We start from the raw sequence: 15491 nt of genomic DNA, 5'->3' as shown, positions 1-15491 counted from the left end.
AGTATAACTTATAAGTTAAGCTAAAGAAGTATATATTCTATATAATAGAAGTATTCTTCTTAGGCTATATTATAGGTATTAATAAAGTATAGATAAGTAAAGAAAAGATTAAGCTTATTAAAGAATAGCTTCTACTAACTATAGTTAAGAAGATATAATCTTTTCTAGAACTTCTAAACTTTAACTAATAGTTTATTAAAAACTACTCTAAGATTACTATTTCTTGAACTAAGCTAATATAAAAGAATATATCTTTTATATAAAGTAAGAAAGTAGAAAACGTATTCTAGACGCTTAAGAATATAAGTATTATACTACTATACTTCTATATATTCTAATTAGAATAACTATTACGTTTTAAAACTAACGCGTTAGACTTTATACTTAGAGACTACGCTAGCTAGCTATATAAAAGTAAATAGTATCTAATTATCTATTACTTACGTAAGTTCTTAGAACTTAAAGAATAATATAATATTTATAATAAGAAGCTTTTAGCTATTATTATCTACTTAGAATATTAGAGAGTATATACTAAAAGCTACTTAGAACTTATAATATTTATAGATTATAAGAACTTAGTTAACTTTATAACTACTAAGAAGCTTAACTACTAATAAGTTTAATAGTTAGAGAAACTAAGCTAATATAAGTTTAAGGTTATATATATATCTAGAAAGAATAATAGTAGAGTAGACGCTCTTAGCTATAGATATAATATTACTAGAACTAAATCTATTATAGATACTACGATACTTAAGATTAATAATAATAGGTTATTAGAACTAGCTAAAACGCTAAACTTAATACTATAAGTTACTAGTAAGGTACTAGAGAAATTATAAGATATAATTATTAAGTAATACTATAATAATTCTATATATAGTTACTCTAGTATTACTAAAACTATAAAACTTATCTAATATAACTATAAGTTTTTATATATAAAGAATAAGATTATAGCCTTTATTACTAAGTATATAGACTATTAGAAGAATAAGTATAGTATCTACGCACTCTATAGAGAAATATAAGTAATAGAGCTATCTAACTAGCCTTAGTTAGATATCTTTATAAACTTTATTATAGGCTTACTAGTCTTAAGAGACTTTATAATATAAGTATTCTATAACACTATTCTTATAGTAGTAGATTATTTTATAAAGTAAGCTAAGTATATTACTTTTTATAGAAACTTTATAGTAGTATAACTTATATATATTATTAATAATTAAGTTATCTAACACTATAGTATTTTAAAGTTAATTATTAGTAATAAAGATAAGCTTTTTACTTTAAACTTCTAGACTACTTTATTAGCTACTCTTAAAACTAAGAGAAAGCTACTAATAGCTTATTATCTATAGATAGATAGATAGACTAAGTAAATAAATTATATAATAAAAGTATATCTACGTATCTACGCTAATAAATAATAGAATAACTAAGTATTATTATTATCTATAGTATAGATAGTATATAATAATAAGCTTTCTAAGTCTATAGAATAGACTCTATTCTACGCGAACTATAGAAGATATCTAAATCTTTTTATATATACTTTTTCTAGTTAAAAAATAGAAGTAGCTATTACTACTACTAATAAGCTAAAGATAGTATATAAGTTACTTAAAGTAATACTTAAAAAAGTATAATACTAGAGTATTTTATATATTAATAAGAAATAAAAAATAGTACTTTAGCTAAAGAAGAGAGATAAAGTTTATTTACTTATAAAGAATTTCTATACTAGGTAATCTAATAAAGAGCTTAATAATATTAAGATTAGACTATTTTTAATTCTTAACTAGAAGAGGCTAGTTATATTTATACTTAACTTTCTACTAGATATAAAAATCTACTTATAATTCTATATTAATATATTAGAACTAGTAGATTCTAAAATACTACTTTAGAAAACCTTTTATTTTAAAATAGAAGAAGATAATATTTTTAAAGTTAAATAAATTCTTAGATATTAATAGAAAAGAATACTTAGTTAAGTAGTTAGAATATAATAATAGTAATAATATATAGAAACTAGATATAAACTTTATAAACTACTATTAATACTTTATAAAATACTACTAATATTAAAAAACTTTTAGTAATTAAGTAGTAACTCTTTAAAGGCGCTTTAGATACTAGGTAATAAGTTTAATGATAAGCCTTTAGATAGCTCTAAGAACTCTATTATCTATCTAGCCTCTTTATATTCTAATTTCTTAATTTTATAAAACTTAACTACTATTATATCTTTAGCGTAATAATCTAATAAATCTATCTATAGTCTTAGCTACTCTTTATAAAAGCGCTATATATATAACTTTTCTAAAACTTTTTTATATACTTTTATTACTATATCTTATATATTATAACTTTCTTTAATATAAGTATATTACTTTTTCTTTTCTACTACTAAGCGTTTAAATTCTACTTCTATAATATAGATATTACACTACTAGCTACGCTATAGATACTTACTATACTTTTCTAAATAAATATAAACTTTATATATACGCTTATTATATATAACGTAAAGTACTACTAAGCTAGCTATACTACTAAGCTAGCTATTTTTTCTTAGTATCGCGAATACTATATATAAATAGCGATGCAATTATAACGTACGATAGAATTTAATTAGTAAGAAGGTAGAATTAAACTTACTCTTATAGCCTATACCTTAGATTAATTTTAGACCTTATAATACGCTACTACTACTTTTAGCGTATAATATTAGTAGCTCTCTAATTAGCTAAACAAAATTAAGTATTAAGCTTAAGTACTACTAAACTATTAGAAACTCTCTTCTATAGAAAAGTAAACTATTATATAATATATTCTTAAGCTAAACGCGTAAGAATTTGCCTCTTAGCTTTATAAGGTAGTAGATATTATAGATAAACTACTAGCTATACGTAGTAGAATATCTATTAGTAAGAACTAGATAGAGCGCTTTGTTTAGTGTATAGAGAAGCTTAAGATAGCCTTTAACTAAGCAAAGAATTACTAGAGAATACTCTAGAAAGACTTAGAGGTTATTAGCGCCTAGTTTAAGCTTATATAAGAGACAAAAGCTAAGTATAGAGTTCTTAACGCTAATATCTATAACTTTAATAAAATAGGCTTCTAGATAGGTATTATTAGCTTAATAAAAGTAGTTATAGGCTTAGAGCGTTATATAAGACTAAACTTAATCTAGCTAGGCAATTATAAGTGGATTATAGTTATCTAGAGCATCTGCGCTACTAGGTACGTAACTCTACTCTTTATTATCTATAAGAGATATATCTATATCTTAGTATAGTACGAGAAGACTTTAATACTATATAACTAGAAGCTCTTTATTTTAGAGAATAGCTAGATAAATAATTAGCTTAGCCTTAAGTAGTTAAAGTACTTTAATAAGTATATAAAGTTATATTAGATAGAGTTATATAAGCTTCTTATTTTAGATAGCTATAAAAGCTACCTTAACTAAGATTTTAAGAACTACTACCTTATATAAAAGATTCTAACCTTCTTTATATCTACTTATTTATTATATATACTTTAGCTACTTAATATAGTATATTTCTTACTATTAAAACTAAAGTACTCTTAGCGCGTATAAGACTTAGTACGTTAATACGTCTACTATATTAATAAAGAAGGCTTCCTTCTAGCCTTTAAGAATACGTTTTTTAATATATTTATATATAAGAACTATAAGAAGGCCTTTAAGATAGTAGAACTAGTTTCTATTAATATATAGAGAGTTCTTAATTGCCTTAAAGTCTACTTTTATACGCTACTACTAGTTACTCTACTAGAAACACTCTAGTAGTTAAGAATACTAAGTAATACGTACGAATTTAGATTATAATTAAGGCTAGTAAGAGAATTCTTTATATAATTACTAATAAGTACTTAAGAAGGCTTCTTAAAGCTTATTAAAGAAGCTAAAGAGATACTATATAAAAATATTCTTATTAAAGCCTGCGTATAAGAGCTTAAAGAGTAAGTAGTAGAGTTAATAAAGTATAGAGAGCGTAAAAGAAAGCGAATTTAGATAGGTAGTATACTAGAGTTTAGTGTAGGCGTATTATAGGTAGCTAAAAGTGCTTCTACTACTTATATAAGGTCTAAGAAGAGTAGTAGTAGAAGTAGTTAAGAAAGAATCTAGCTAGCTTAATAACGCTGTAGTAATTATAAAAAGACTAGATATAACGCTTATACATATTAGAAGAATATAGAAGAAGATTCTAAATCTAATATAGCTACGTTATACAAAGAATCTATAAAGAATATAAAGTAATTTTATATTTTATATATAGTATTCGCGATGCTAAGAAAAAGTAGCCGGCTTAGTAGTATAGCTAGCTTAGTAGTGCTTTATATTATAAGTAGAGTATTTCTAAACTATAGCTTTTCTAAAAGAATTAATAAAGTTATAAAGATAGTAATAATAGTTAGTACTAGTAAGAGGTTTCTACTTAGATATAGTAAGATAGAAAGTAAAGTAGCTAACACTACTTATAACGTAAAGCTATTTTAGTTATAAGCTAAGCTTTACTACTATTATATAACTTAAGAATAACTTACTAAAAGAAAAGAGAATAGTATTATAATTTAAAGAAGAAACTTAGAAACTAAAGTTTTATAAATATTAGTATATCTAAAATAATAATCTAATAGCTATAAGTAGTTACGTAACTTACTTAGTACTTAGTGCTCTTAGTATAACTAAGTAATACTAATTAGACTATAAGACTACTTAGTGCTTAGTACTCTTAGTATAACTAAGTACTACTAAGTAAAGTAATACTTATTAAGTTTATAGCTTAGACACTAAACTCTTATAGCTTAGTATATTTAACTTTATATAAGACTCTAGTATTTAATCTAAAAATTATACTTCTTTCTTAACTCTTTATAATATTATATTATTCTACTAAATATACTATTATACTCTTATACTATTATATTAATCTACTAATTATACTAGTATACTACCTTATTCTACTTTACTTACTTACTCTCTAAGAACTAACTCTTAGATTATCTTAAAATAATCTTTACACTAATAGTATATAAGTAAAGTAATTAAAAAATAAAAAGTACTTTAGAAAGAAAAATAAATAGTATATAAAATTATTAAAAGAAAAGCGCTTATAGCTAGACTTACTTATAGTTACTTATTTAGATATTTATCTAGTATACTCTTTTATAAATAAACTAGTATTAGTTTAGATAGTAGAATAAAAGTTTCTATTATATACTTTTCTTTAGAGAGGCCTTATAGAGAAGATAATATACTACTAGTCTAGACTAAAATCTATATATCTACTAGAATACTAGTATAATAGCTATAAGTAGCCTATCTTAAAATATAAACTAAGAAGTCTAATATCTATATAAGTATTTAGATATTAAGCCTAAGTACGTAATAAAAGTAAATAAAGTTAGAAATCTATAAAGATATACTATTAACTAATTCTAATATCTTTAGAAGAATTTAAGTAAGAGTATAGCTATTAGAATCTAAAAAATAGTAAACTATACTTAAATAGAGTAAAGCTAGAGAAAACTTTAGTAAAAGCTTATAGTAGTTCTAATATATAAATTAATTATTAGATTTAGGTATAAAGGTAAAAGACTAATTAAACTATCTATTAGCTAGTTTCTACTAAAGTTTCTTTTAGAATAGTAGTAATATATTTAATTTTATAAAGTAAAGTAAATAATTAAAAGCTTAGAGACTAAAATAGTTTTTATCTATATTTAAACTTTAAATATATAAGAAGTTCTTATTACTTAATTAAATATAAATAGTTAGATAGAATATTATTAGTAGACTATTTTTAGTAAGTAGAACTAGTAATATAGAGTAAACTAAATAAAAAGTTAAAGTACTAGAATATACGCTTATTAGATACTATAAAAAGTATTAGTTTATCTAGATAGTAGAATAGTAGCTATAGAAGTTAGAATCTACTAAGAAATATATAATAACTTACTTACTAAATAAACTAGCTCTAAAAATAAATAGTACTTAAGTATATTACTTATTCTTTATAAAGTAAAGTTTTATATCTAAATAACTTAGAATAAAAGTATAAAAGCTAATTAGTTAAGTTTATAAAATATAATTAGCTATTAAAAATAATATAATAATAGTATATTAGTATTTTATAAACTAATATAGTAAATTTATATAATACTTATATTAGATTACTACTATACGTAAAGCTAATAGATATTAAAATCTTATATAGCTTAACTTATAGTAGTAATTTAATATAATATATTATATTAACTTACTATATATACTATAAGATATAATATTTTATTATAGACTAGCCTTAGAGTTAGAATATACTAAGTGTAAATAGAATATTATAAGGCTTAGAGATTAGAAAGCTATATATAGAATCTAGAGGTTTATATAGTAAGTCTAAATCTTATCTATATCTTCTCTATTCTAGTCTAGGCTTAGGCAAAGTCTAAGACTATTATATATTTATAATACTAAATAGAAGTAAAAAAGTTAAGATAGAAGTAATATAATAAGTATATAATATATAGTATAAAGTATATAGCTAATAAAAGCTTATACTAGCTAGCTTATAAGTAGACTATAAAACTTCTACTTAAAGATTAGTATCTTAAACTAGAAGTAGAAAATTATAGTACTATATATAGAGCTATAGTATAATTTTACTTATTTACTAAAGTAAAATTTATACTCTAGTAAGTTAATAAATCTAAAAATCTATAATAAAGATTTTATAGTAATATTAGCTTATTTATATTTTAGTATATTTTATATTTTCTAGTATTAATCTTAGCTATAATTTATATACGTTTATAATAAATCTATTAAAAAAAGTTTACTTTTATATTTATTTAAAAGCTTTTTTTCTTTTAATAATTATCTAAGAACTATACTTTACTACTATATATTAGATAGATTTATCTTACGTATCTTATCTACGCGCTTACGTGCATTAGGTAATACTTTGCGACTGTCTTATTCCCGGAGACGCTAAATCTTAACAGGCTTAAGAAAACCAACCCGTTCTGCACGTCCTAGATTTCTATTCACTAGCATCCCCCACGGTATTAAACGTCTTTCTTCGCCCGTAGTTGGTCTTTATCGCGATTACCCTGCACAAATGGCCAGTCAACGCGTCGACGCGAAGGAGGTTGCAGACTTGAACACTGTCATGGGTCGCAACCTTCAGACATGGCCTGGCGCGCGCGACATTGAGATACAAGAAGCCACCCTGAATGCTGAAGCTCGCCATCAAGATGCAAGGCACACACACGACAAGCCAAGCCAGCCTGCTCTCGCCCGCGTACTTTCGCGTCGATCGGCAGCTTCATTCGACCCAGGCCCCGCTCCCGATGGTGGCCTCACAGCTTGGACCCAAGTCCTATGCACGCACCTAACTATCCTGACCACCTTTGGCTTCTTCACGTCATTCGGCGTGTATCAGACCTACTACGAAAACACACTCGGCATAGCTTCTTCGACCATTTCCTGGATTGGATCGCTTCAGGTATTCCTTCTCTTCTTCCTTGGCACTTTTACAGGCCGTGCTACGGACGCTGGACTTTTTCGCCCGGTCTACATCGCTGGTGCGTGCTTTCAGCTACTCGGTATCTTTACCTTGGCGGAGAGCAAAAGTGTTTGGCATGTCTTTCTCTCTCAGGGCGTATGTCTGGGAATTGCAAATGGGTTGCAATTCTGTCCGTCCATGGCCCTTGTCTCCACTTACTTTGTCAAGCGTCGTGCTTTTGCGCTGGGCTTCACAGCGCTGGGGTCCTGCACTGGGGGCGTCATATTCCCGGTTATTGTGCAGCAATGTCTCCCCAGCTTAGGCTTTCCATGGACGATACGCATCATCGGCTTTATCATGTTGCTCATGAATGCCATCACCATCGGCTTGTACCGTACCCGGCTCCCTCCCAGGAAAAGCGGTCCATTGGTCGACTGGGCGAGCTTCACGGAACTGCCATATGCTCTGTACTGTGCTGGTGCCTTTTTCAGTTTCTGGGGGTTGTATTTCGCTTTCTTCTACATTGGAAGTTATGCGCGAAATGTTCTTGGTGCCAGTTACCAGCAAAGTATCAATCTGCTTCTCGTGCAAGTATGCATGGGGTTTATCTTTCGCCTACTGCCGACCTACTATGCCGACAAGGTTGGTGGGCTTAACGTTCTTATACCGTTCGCGTTTGTCTGTGGTATCATGATGTTCGTATGGATTAGAATTAACTCCATCGTCACCCTGTACATATTTGCTGTCATATATGGAAGCGGGAGCGCCGTTATCCAGGCGCTTTGGCCTGCGGTAATCGGAAGTATGAGTCAGGAGAGAGATCTGAAGAAGTCTGGGGTGAGGATGGGCATGGCCTTCACCGTGGTGAGTATATCGAGTTTTACAGGTCCGCCACTAGCTGGAGCGATCATCCAGAGCCACAATGGCAACTACACGTATGCGAATGTTTGGGCGGGTCTGTCTTTCTTTGTAGGAGGGTGTCTTTTACTTGCTACTAGGGTGTCGCTGGTAGGCTGGGACTGGAAGGCAAAAGTCTAGAGGTAGCTTGCATCGAGCGTTCCTCGGCCTACCTTTCGTGCGTTGCCGCGATGTGTTCAGGATGACTAGGATTGGGGGGGTACAAGGGAATATGTTCCGTGCGATCTATGGGAAGATCATGACTTGCGACGTTCTTGCACTATCCTTCCTATTTATCCTTGAGCGTAGTGACCCTTGCTAATAGGCCGGGGTCTTCTCTCTCTTTGTCCATCTTGGCATGCCAATCCGCCTCGGCCTTGGCTGCATTTTTGCGAACCCGCGCAGTGTTCCACTTCATATAATAACAGCAAAGCGGGAAGAAGATTGAGTCTACCACAGCCCAGGCAAATAAGATTCCAAAGTTCAAGCCAACTCGTGGATGCAGATCGAACAGGATTGACCGTGTGAGCTCGACGATATTGTGCATCGGCCAACCATAGCCCCAGCGATAAAAGCTCGGTGCAAGCTCGAGGGCATAAAACCCAGTGGCGACATTGCTGATGACCCAGAAAATGAGCCACAACGCCGTCCAAGGGGAGCCCAGCAGCATGGCCATATTCTCGCTCGCAAGGCCAAAAGCAATCATTCCAATCCAATTGCCCATCCAGTATACCAAGAAGGTACCTCTGCCATACGCGTTAGGGTTACCGGCAGGCTGATTGTGGGAGGCAGTAGGACGGTCCATGGGCATAAGGTAGGCGAGGCTGACAAAGGAGTAGACGAGAGAGAGAAAGAAGTAAGATGCGACCGTCGCGATGTAGCGCCACACGATAAGCTGATAGAAGTGCAGCGGTGGATGACCTTTGGGCGAGAGGTACTTCAGATGGATAGGTAGGAAGAACGTAAAGCTAAAGAAGGAGATGATGACTAAATAGCGGTGTAAGATATTAGTATATGTCACATGCGGTTCGTACAGGAACATTGCTCACTCAGGTATATAAGGCCAATGCTAACCGCGGGTGTAGCGATAGGCGGTCCAAAGGGGCGCAAGTCGTTGACGGTGAACTCAATGCCGGGAGAGAGAGCTTGAGGTGCGATGTCTAGGCGCATGTCCGTAACTGAAACGTTGTTCTGGAGAAGATGTGCGATCCACGCGCGGCCAAATTCGGTGACTACGCGCTTCTGGAGGGTGTTAATACTGGGTACAATGTAAGTCGAGGTGGTAATTTGATCGCGCGCCGAATTATAGATGATCTGGCAGGCACCCAAGGGATCGTAGCTCGCGTTCCCCAGTTTCACTGCGGCATCGAGCATTGCTGTGGCGTTGGAATTGATGATGACGGCCGCCCAGGCATGGAAGTCGTAAACTTTGTTGCGTACGTTCAGCGAGTCGTTGTTGAAGTCTTCGGGAGACGCAAAGGTGTAGCCAGGCACCACGCCATCTTCCTCCATAATGCTGCGAACAGTGCGAGTGACAAACGGACCCACGAAGGGTGCGACCCCGGTAAACGGTGGCTGGCCATCGAAGTCTACAACGGAGATGTTCAGACCCCCCACGTTTGCATTTTGACGAAACAGTGCACCCCAGAAAAGGCAAAGAAAGGCCATGATGGCAATGGCGAGAATGAGATTTGTACGAAGCCAGAGCCTGATCACGTGTAGCCTGACACCGGCCATGGACGAGTGAAAGAACCCGGCAGGCGCCTGTTCTTGCACGATCCTGCGGCTACTCTTTGTGCGGCCACGCTGCAGCGTTGTTAGCCTATTGGGAGCGGCGGAGGTGCCATGCACCGTCTCAGTCTTGACACCCGTGGTCTGCTGCTCCAGAGGAGTAGAGCTGGCGGCGGCGGAAGCTTGTATTCCCAGCTCGGACTCGCTAGATGAGCTGGAATCGTATTCGTGATGATATCGTGGGGCGATCTGACATCCAAGTGTGGAATGAGACATGTTGGGCGCTATGATTGATTACCTACTGGACATTTTCACTGCTTATATTTCCTGAGGCCCTGACACTTAGTGCTTGCTGTGGGTTGCTGACGGATGTACGCTAAAGTGACGCTAGTTCATTTGCAGTAAGATTATTCGATGGTTCCGTCTCCAGTGAACGCTACCTACCTATGTAGGTACCTACCTAGGTAAGCTTCACTCCCGAGGTCTTGAGTTACGGCCGATGTGCCTGATGCCAAAATCATCGCTCAGCATTCTAGGTAAACTGATTCGAGCTATTTGAACGGTTCAGTAGAGTTTCCGCTGTGTGAGCCCAACGATCAGAGCTGCGCGTGTGGTTCCCAGATGGTACGAAACCCGAAATCGGTATAGCTTGGTGGCTGACATAAGCCCGGGAGAATCCAGGAACCACCTGAGCACGGATCCGCTCAATCGCGCCACATGCCAACCGCCCAACTCTCATCATGACGGACGCGGACACCTGTGGCTTCAATTACTGCCTTTGCGGGGAATCGGGCCTTCGGTGCATCGCTTCAGACCCATCTACAGAATAGGCATGTCGGGCAGGGGGCGCAGAGACGGTCGCAGCGCTAGAGGTGGCAGAGGACGAGGCAGAGGCAAGACGCGAATAGTATGCTACCGCCAAATCGCGAGACAATCGTGAGACAATCGCCACAACCAAACACTACTAAGATATGCGCAGTGGGAGTGGGAAGCATACACGCCTGGCGCCGAGGTGTACGACCAGTTATGGCGCGTTCGCAAGGAGCCTGCCACTGTCACCGCACGACTACCTAACGTCTGCCCTATGTCGAATGCACGAACGCGAATACTCCATCGCCGACAGACCGAGGACCGCTTCAAGCGGGAGCTATACACCGTAGAGGTCACATATACGGGCGGACCGGGGAGTGCACGGGACGGTATTGCCCTTACACAGCTTGAGGATGTGGACCTGCAACGCATACTGCAGTTCGTTTCTCTAGCTGAACTGGAACGATATGAAACTGAGCAGTTCAGGCTCGAGGCAGAGGCAGAGGCCATTGCTATGCGCACCGAGGCCGAAGACCTGGCGCGTCGCCAACTGCGAAAGAATGCCAAAGGACCAAACGCCAGCAAAGGGAGCCGCGTGCTCAGCGCGCTCGCCTTCTCTGTAGAGCCGACCCCACGTTCACAGGGTCGACCGAGAGCCACACGCGGAAAATGCAGGGGAAGGGCGAGAGGTGTAGAGCCAACAAGAGGCCTCGTCGTAAGCTCCCGACAGCTCAAGAACGACATGCACGAGCAGCTGGTAGACAGCGAACCTATGGTGTTCGATCGTACAACCGAACACATCGGACAACCCACGCAGACATCGCCCAACACCACACGCTCAGCTTTTGTCGCCAACAGCGCTCTTTCGGTATCACCAATACCCAGGAGAGTATCCATCTCTGTCCCTCGACGGGAACTTTCAGAAGTTTCCGAACCTTCCGAACCAGAAGATGTGGACTACTTAGCGCTCAGCGACAATGATGCAAAATCTACAAGAGGCGACTTACCATCGCTCGCAATCGAGGTTGGGAATGCGGGCAGCAGTAAAGATCGTCCGTTCTCTAGCCCATCCGGGATCGAGAGCACTCTTCCATGTCAACTTCACCCCATCGTACCCGCTTTTTCACCGTCTGCTGATAACGTGCTCCAAGAAGCTCCAACGGCAGCTCCATTTTCCGCGCGAGACTCTGGCTCCCCAGCTCCATTGGATTCCAGAGTGGCGGACGTCTTTCTGCAGACAGCGTCTTCCTCTAATTATTCAGCGCTTGCTGCATCAGACCAAGACAACATAATACCCCCACAACCCGCTTCGCCGCAATTTGAATCGGACGGATACGTCGGCAGCCAAATAACATCTATGCGCACATTGTATCCGGGACAACAGTCGCTCGAACACAACAACGAAGACGATGCAGAAGCGGATGCAACGGAAGAGTTTGCTGTAGAGGCCATCGTGGCGCATTTTCACGAGCACGAGAAGAACTACTACCTCGTCAAGTGGGAGGGATACGAAGACAGCCATGATTGGCTTCCTGAAGAAGATCTTGAGGGCGCTGCAGACCTGGTCACTGAATACAAGGAGCGGATTGGATGGAGGAACAAGAAAGTCGAAATAAGATGACATGATGTAGCGAATGGGTTGAATGTAGATATGGGCTTCAATATCTTAGTTGGTCGTCAGAAGACCAGGCATGTTGCCATGTCCCAATGCCTCATCTGCACCGTATCCATGTGCCTGCATCAGACGTTTCGAATTCCATCCACAGGGCCAGTTGAAAGAGGAGTGCGTCTCGGACAGACCCGTGTGTTGATCTGCTTACGTATATTGACTTACCTCCCTTGCTTGTTTCAGATCTGATGATGTCGTCGCAGGATAATGTGGTTCGTGGGGCAACAAAGCTCGTCCCGGTGAACTCGTCAACATTGTAAGTTTGCCACACTGCACACCAACAAGATCGTCCCACCGCGTCATGCTCCTCATCTTCAAGTACTAGTTCCAGGTTCCCATGACGCCCAGGTGAACTCCGAGACGCTCCAAGGATTAGACATGACGCGAATTGATCGCGCCACACTGCAATGGTCCGCTAGAACCTTGGAAGCGGGCTGCAGCCTCCCGAGCTCTGAAGCAGATTGATGATCAAGGCCTTAACAGGCTCATAGCAGACTAGGGTGTAAGTTGGTGTATACATTAGATGTAACATATGCAGAACGCGACCGGAGTTCTATAAGCCGCCGGAGCGAGTGCTCACAAGTCAAACGACACGTGACGCGATGTCTCCAGGGTTCAGCCGAGGTCGTGGCTGAGCTGCGACATGCAACAACACAACACAGCGACCACCGTCACTCTTGTACGCGACACAAGCATGTCGTCTTCTACGCGCTACGCCTACCCCTTTGCCGCCTCTCCCGACATCATTCGCTCGCACCAGAAAGACGCCTACTTCTCCGGCGTGCTTCTCGATCAGCTCTCGACGCTGTTGCGCAAGCTCTATGGCGCGCGCACGTCGCATACGTATGCGTCCGAGACGCGTGTAGCCGGAGAACTCCTTTACCTCGGTCTGACGACGCTGATAGGGAACCGGACCCTGGGCGAGGAATACACAGACATTGTCCAGGTGGAAAGCGAAAGCGGACGCCTGCCGGCGCTGGGCCGCAGAGCTGGATACATACTTGGCTGCATCTTGGGGCCATATGTGCTCGGGAGGGCATTGCCGGCCTTCAGGCGGCGAGTGCGCGCAAAGCTCGAGGCGAATTTGCGGTGGCATGCACGACAACAGGCACGGGCACAGCATCAGGCACAGCAGAGTGGGAGCAAGACACAGATAGGGCGACCGTTGGGCATGCGCGTACAAAACTACCTACTCCGAAACCTCGACACCATTACATCGCCATCACCCGTGTACGCTCTCTCGTTGGCAACGTTTTACTTCTCCGGGAGCTACTACCACCTGTCAAAACGGATATGGGGGCTCCGGTACATCTTCACGCGCCAGGTGACCGAGGGCGACAATCGCGCAGGCTACGAAGTCCTGGGCGTATTGCTAGTCCTACAGATGGCTGTACAGGCTTACCTACACGTGCACAATACTGTCACCTCTTCGACAGCGGCAGTGGGTGGCGGCCACCCGCAAGGCACGTCGGCCATTGTCGGTGGCGGCGCAGAAGTGTCTCTGGATCCCAATGCTTACAGCGCCAACAACGCGCTACTATTCGACGCAGCGTCGGCGGTGCCCACAGCGGCGCCGTCCGACGTGCAAAAGTGGACACAGACACCAGCGTTGGACAAGGCAAGATACGAGCTGGAGGATGAGGAAACAATGGGATGGATTGGCGGCGGCAATCGGAAATGTACGCTGTGCCTGGAAGAGATGAAGGATCCGAGTGTGACGACGTGTGGTCATGTCTTCTGTTGGACGTGTATCGGGGACTGGGCGCGGGAGAAGCCCGAATGCCCGCTTTGTAGGCAGACGTGTCTAGTGCAGCATGTGCTCCCGCTGAGAGGGTAGACGGGTGGCGTGTACAATCACAATATCTTCTCGGCCTCATCTATCAGTCGCTCTACCTGGAATGCGCTGTCTCCGCGGGTGAACATGTCGAGAAGCTGGCTGCGGCCCTTGCCCTCTTCCGTCTGCACGTAGAACTTCTGCATGCACATGACGAGCCATCTGGCGTCGTCGACGGATACGCCCCTGTTCTCAGTGACCAAGCCCTGGCCCAGGACCAAGTTGTGGGTCTCGGCGAGCTCGTGGTGGAAGGTGACGGTGGTGTGGGGACTGGCGAACTCGCCCCTGAGCTTGAACTCTGCCAGTGTCGTGAACATGAGCGTGGTGGTATCGACGTGCGGGTGGGAGAACTGGAGATAGTGCAGCTCGGCGGCTTGCTGCGTCTGAGGCGGCTGCTGCGAGGCCGATGGGGCGTCGGCGGGTATCTCGCGGGGGACAGGGAGGACGAACGAGGGGTGCTGTTTGGCGCTGCGAAGGAGCTGGGAGAAGGTGGTGGCGGGGACAGCGAAGTGGATGCTCTGCGGGTTGGCAGCGTGGCGTAGGCGCCACAGGGCCTGGACTTCCTTGCTGGGGAGCGCCTGGACTTTGGCGAGGTCGAGGAACGAGTTGAGCGTCTTGACGCCCGGCGGCGGGGCCGTAGGAGAGCCTGGCGCAGCGGGCGGCGGCGGCGGAGGTGAGGGCCAGGGAGTCTCGGGCGGCGGCGTCAGGGGCGCGGTTGCGCCGGGCACCATGGCCTGCTTGCGCAGCTCCTCGATCTTGTCCTTGTACTGCTCCTTGAGCTCGTCGAGGTCCTTGAGGCCCTGTTGGCGCGCCTTGTGCTCGAGCTTGTCCCGGTACTTGGCGAGGATGCGCTCTTGCGAGTCGTGCGTGGCGAGGAAGCGGACGTCGTGCACCTGCGCCCAGCGGCACTGGACGGCGCGCGGGCTGGCGAGCGGCTGGCGCAGGGCGTGACGCAGCGTGGGGAGCAGCATGGTGGGCGTCGAGGAAGCAGCAGCGGGGGTGC

General features: G+C 40.3%; 5 protein-coding genes across 5 annotated transcripts; 3 read left to right on the top strand and 2 right to left on the bottom strand.

The window, feature by feature from the left end:
* Positions 1-7160: 7160 nt before the first annotated feature.
* J4E86_007943 (uncharacterized protein) lies at positions 7161-8585 on the top strand (the record flags this gene model as incomplete). Its single annotated transcript, XM_051448458.1, has 1 exon — positions 7161-8585. One exon carries the CDS (start codon positions 7161-7163, stop codon positions 8583-8585), a length of 1425 nt encoding a protein of 474 aa, XP_051300725.1.
* A 148-nt stretch (positions 8586-8733) lies between these two features.
* J4E86_007942 (uncharacterized protein) lies at positions 8734-10451 on the bottom strand (the record flags this gene model as incomplete). Its single annotated transcript, XM_051448457.1, has 2 exons — positions 8734-9431; positions 9494-10451. 2 exons carry the CDS (start codon positions 10449-10451, stop codon positions 8734-8736), a joined length of 1656 nt encoding a protein of 551 aa, XP_051300724.1.
* Positions 10452-11259: 808 nt separating this feature from the next.
* On the top strand, positions 11260-12606 carry J4E86_007941 (uncharacterized protein; the record flags this gene model as incomplete). The annotated part of the gene is made up of 1 exon (XM_051448456.1): positions 11260-12606. One exon carries the CDS (start codon positions 11260-11262, stop codon positions 12604-12606), a length of 1347 nt encoding a protein of 448 aa, XP_051300723.1.
* A 742-nt stretch (positions 12607-13348) lies between these two features.
* On the top strand, positions 13349-14491 carry J4E86_007940 (uncharacterized protein; the record flags this gene model as incomplete). Its single annotated transcript, XM_051448455.1, has 1 exon — positions 13349-14491. The coding sequence occupies one exon, from the start codon at positions 13349-13351 to the stop codon at positions 14489-14491; it is 1143 nt and encodes a 380-aa protein (XP_051300722.1).
* A 17-nt stretch (positions 14492-14508) lies between these two features.
* On the bottom strand, positions 14509-15459 carry J4E86_007939 (uncharacterized protein; the record flags this gene model as incomplete). Its single annotated transcript, XM_051448454.1, has 1 exon — positions 14509-15459. The coding sequence occupies one exon, from the start codon at positions 15457-15459 to the stop codon at positions 14509-14511; it is 951 nt and encodes a 316-aa protein (XP_051300721.1).
* Positions 15460-15491: the final 32 nt, after the last annotated feature.

The sequence above is a fragment of the Alternaria arbusti genome, assembly GCF_024043155.1.
Source record: "Alternaria arbusti strain BMP 1465 chromosome Unknown scaffold_11, whole genome shotgun sequence".
Lineage (NCBI taxonomy): Eukaryota > Fungi > Ascomycota > Dothideomycetes > Pleosporales > Pleosporaceae > Alternaria > Alternaria arbusti.
Note: the sequence above shows the minus strand (reverse complement) of the source record. Positions and strands in the feature narration are given on the sequence as shown.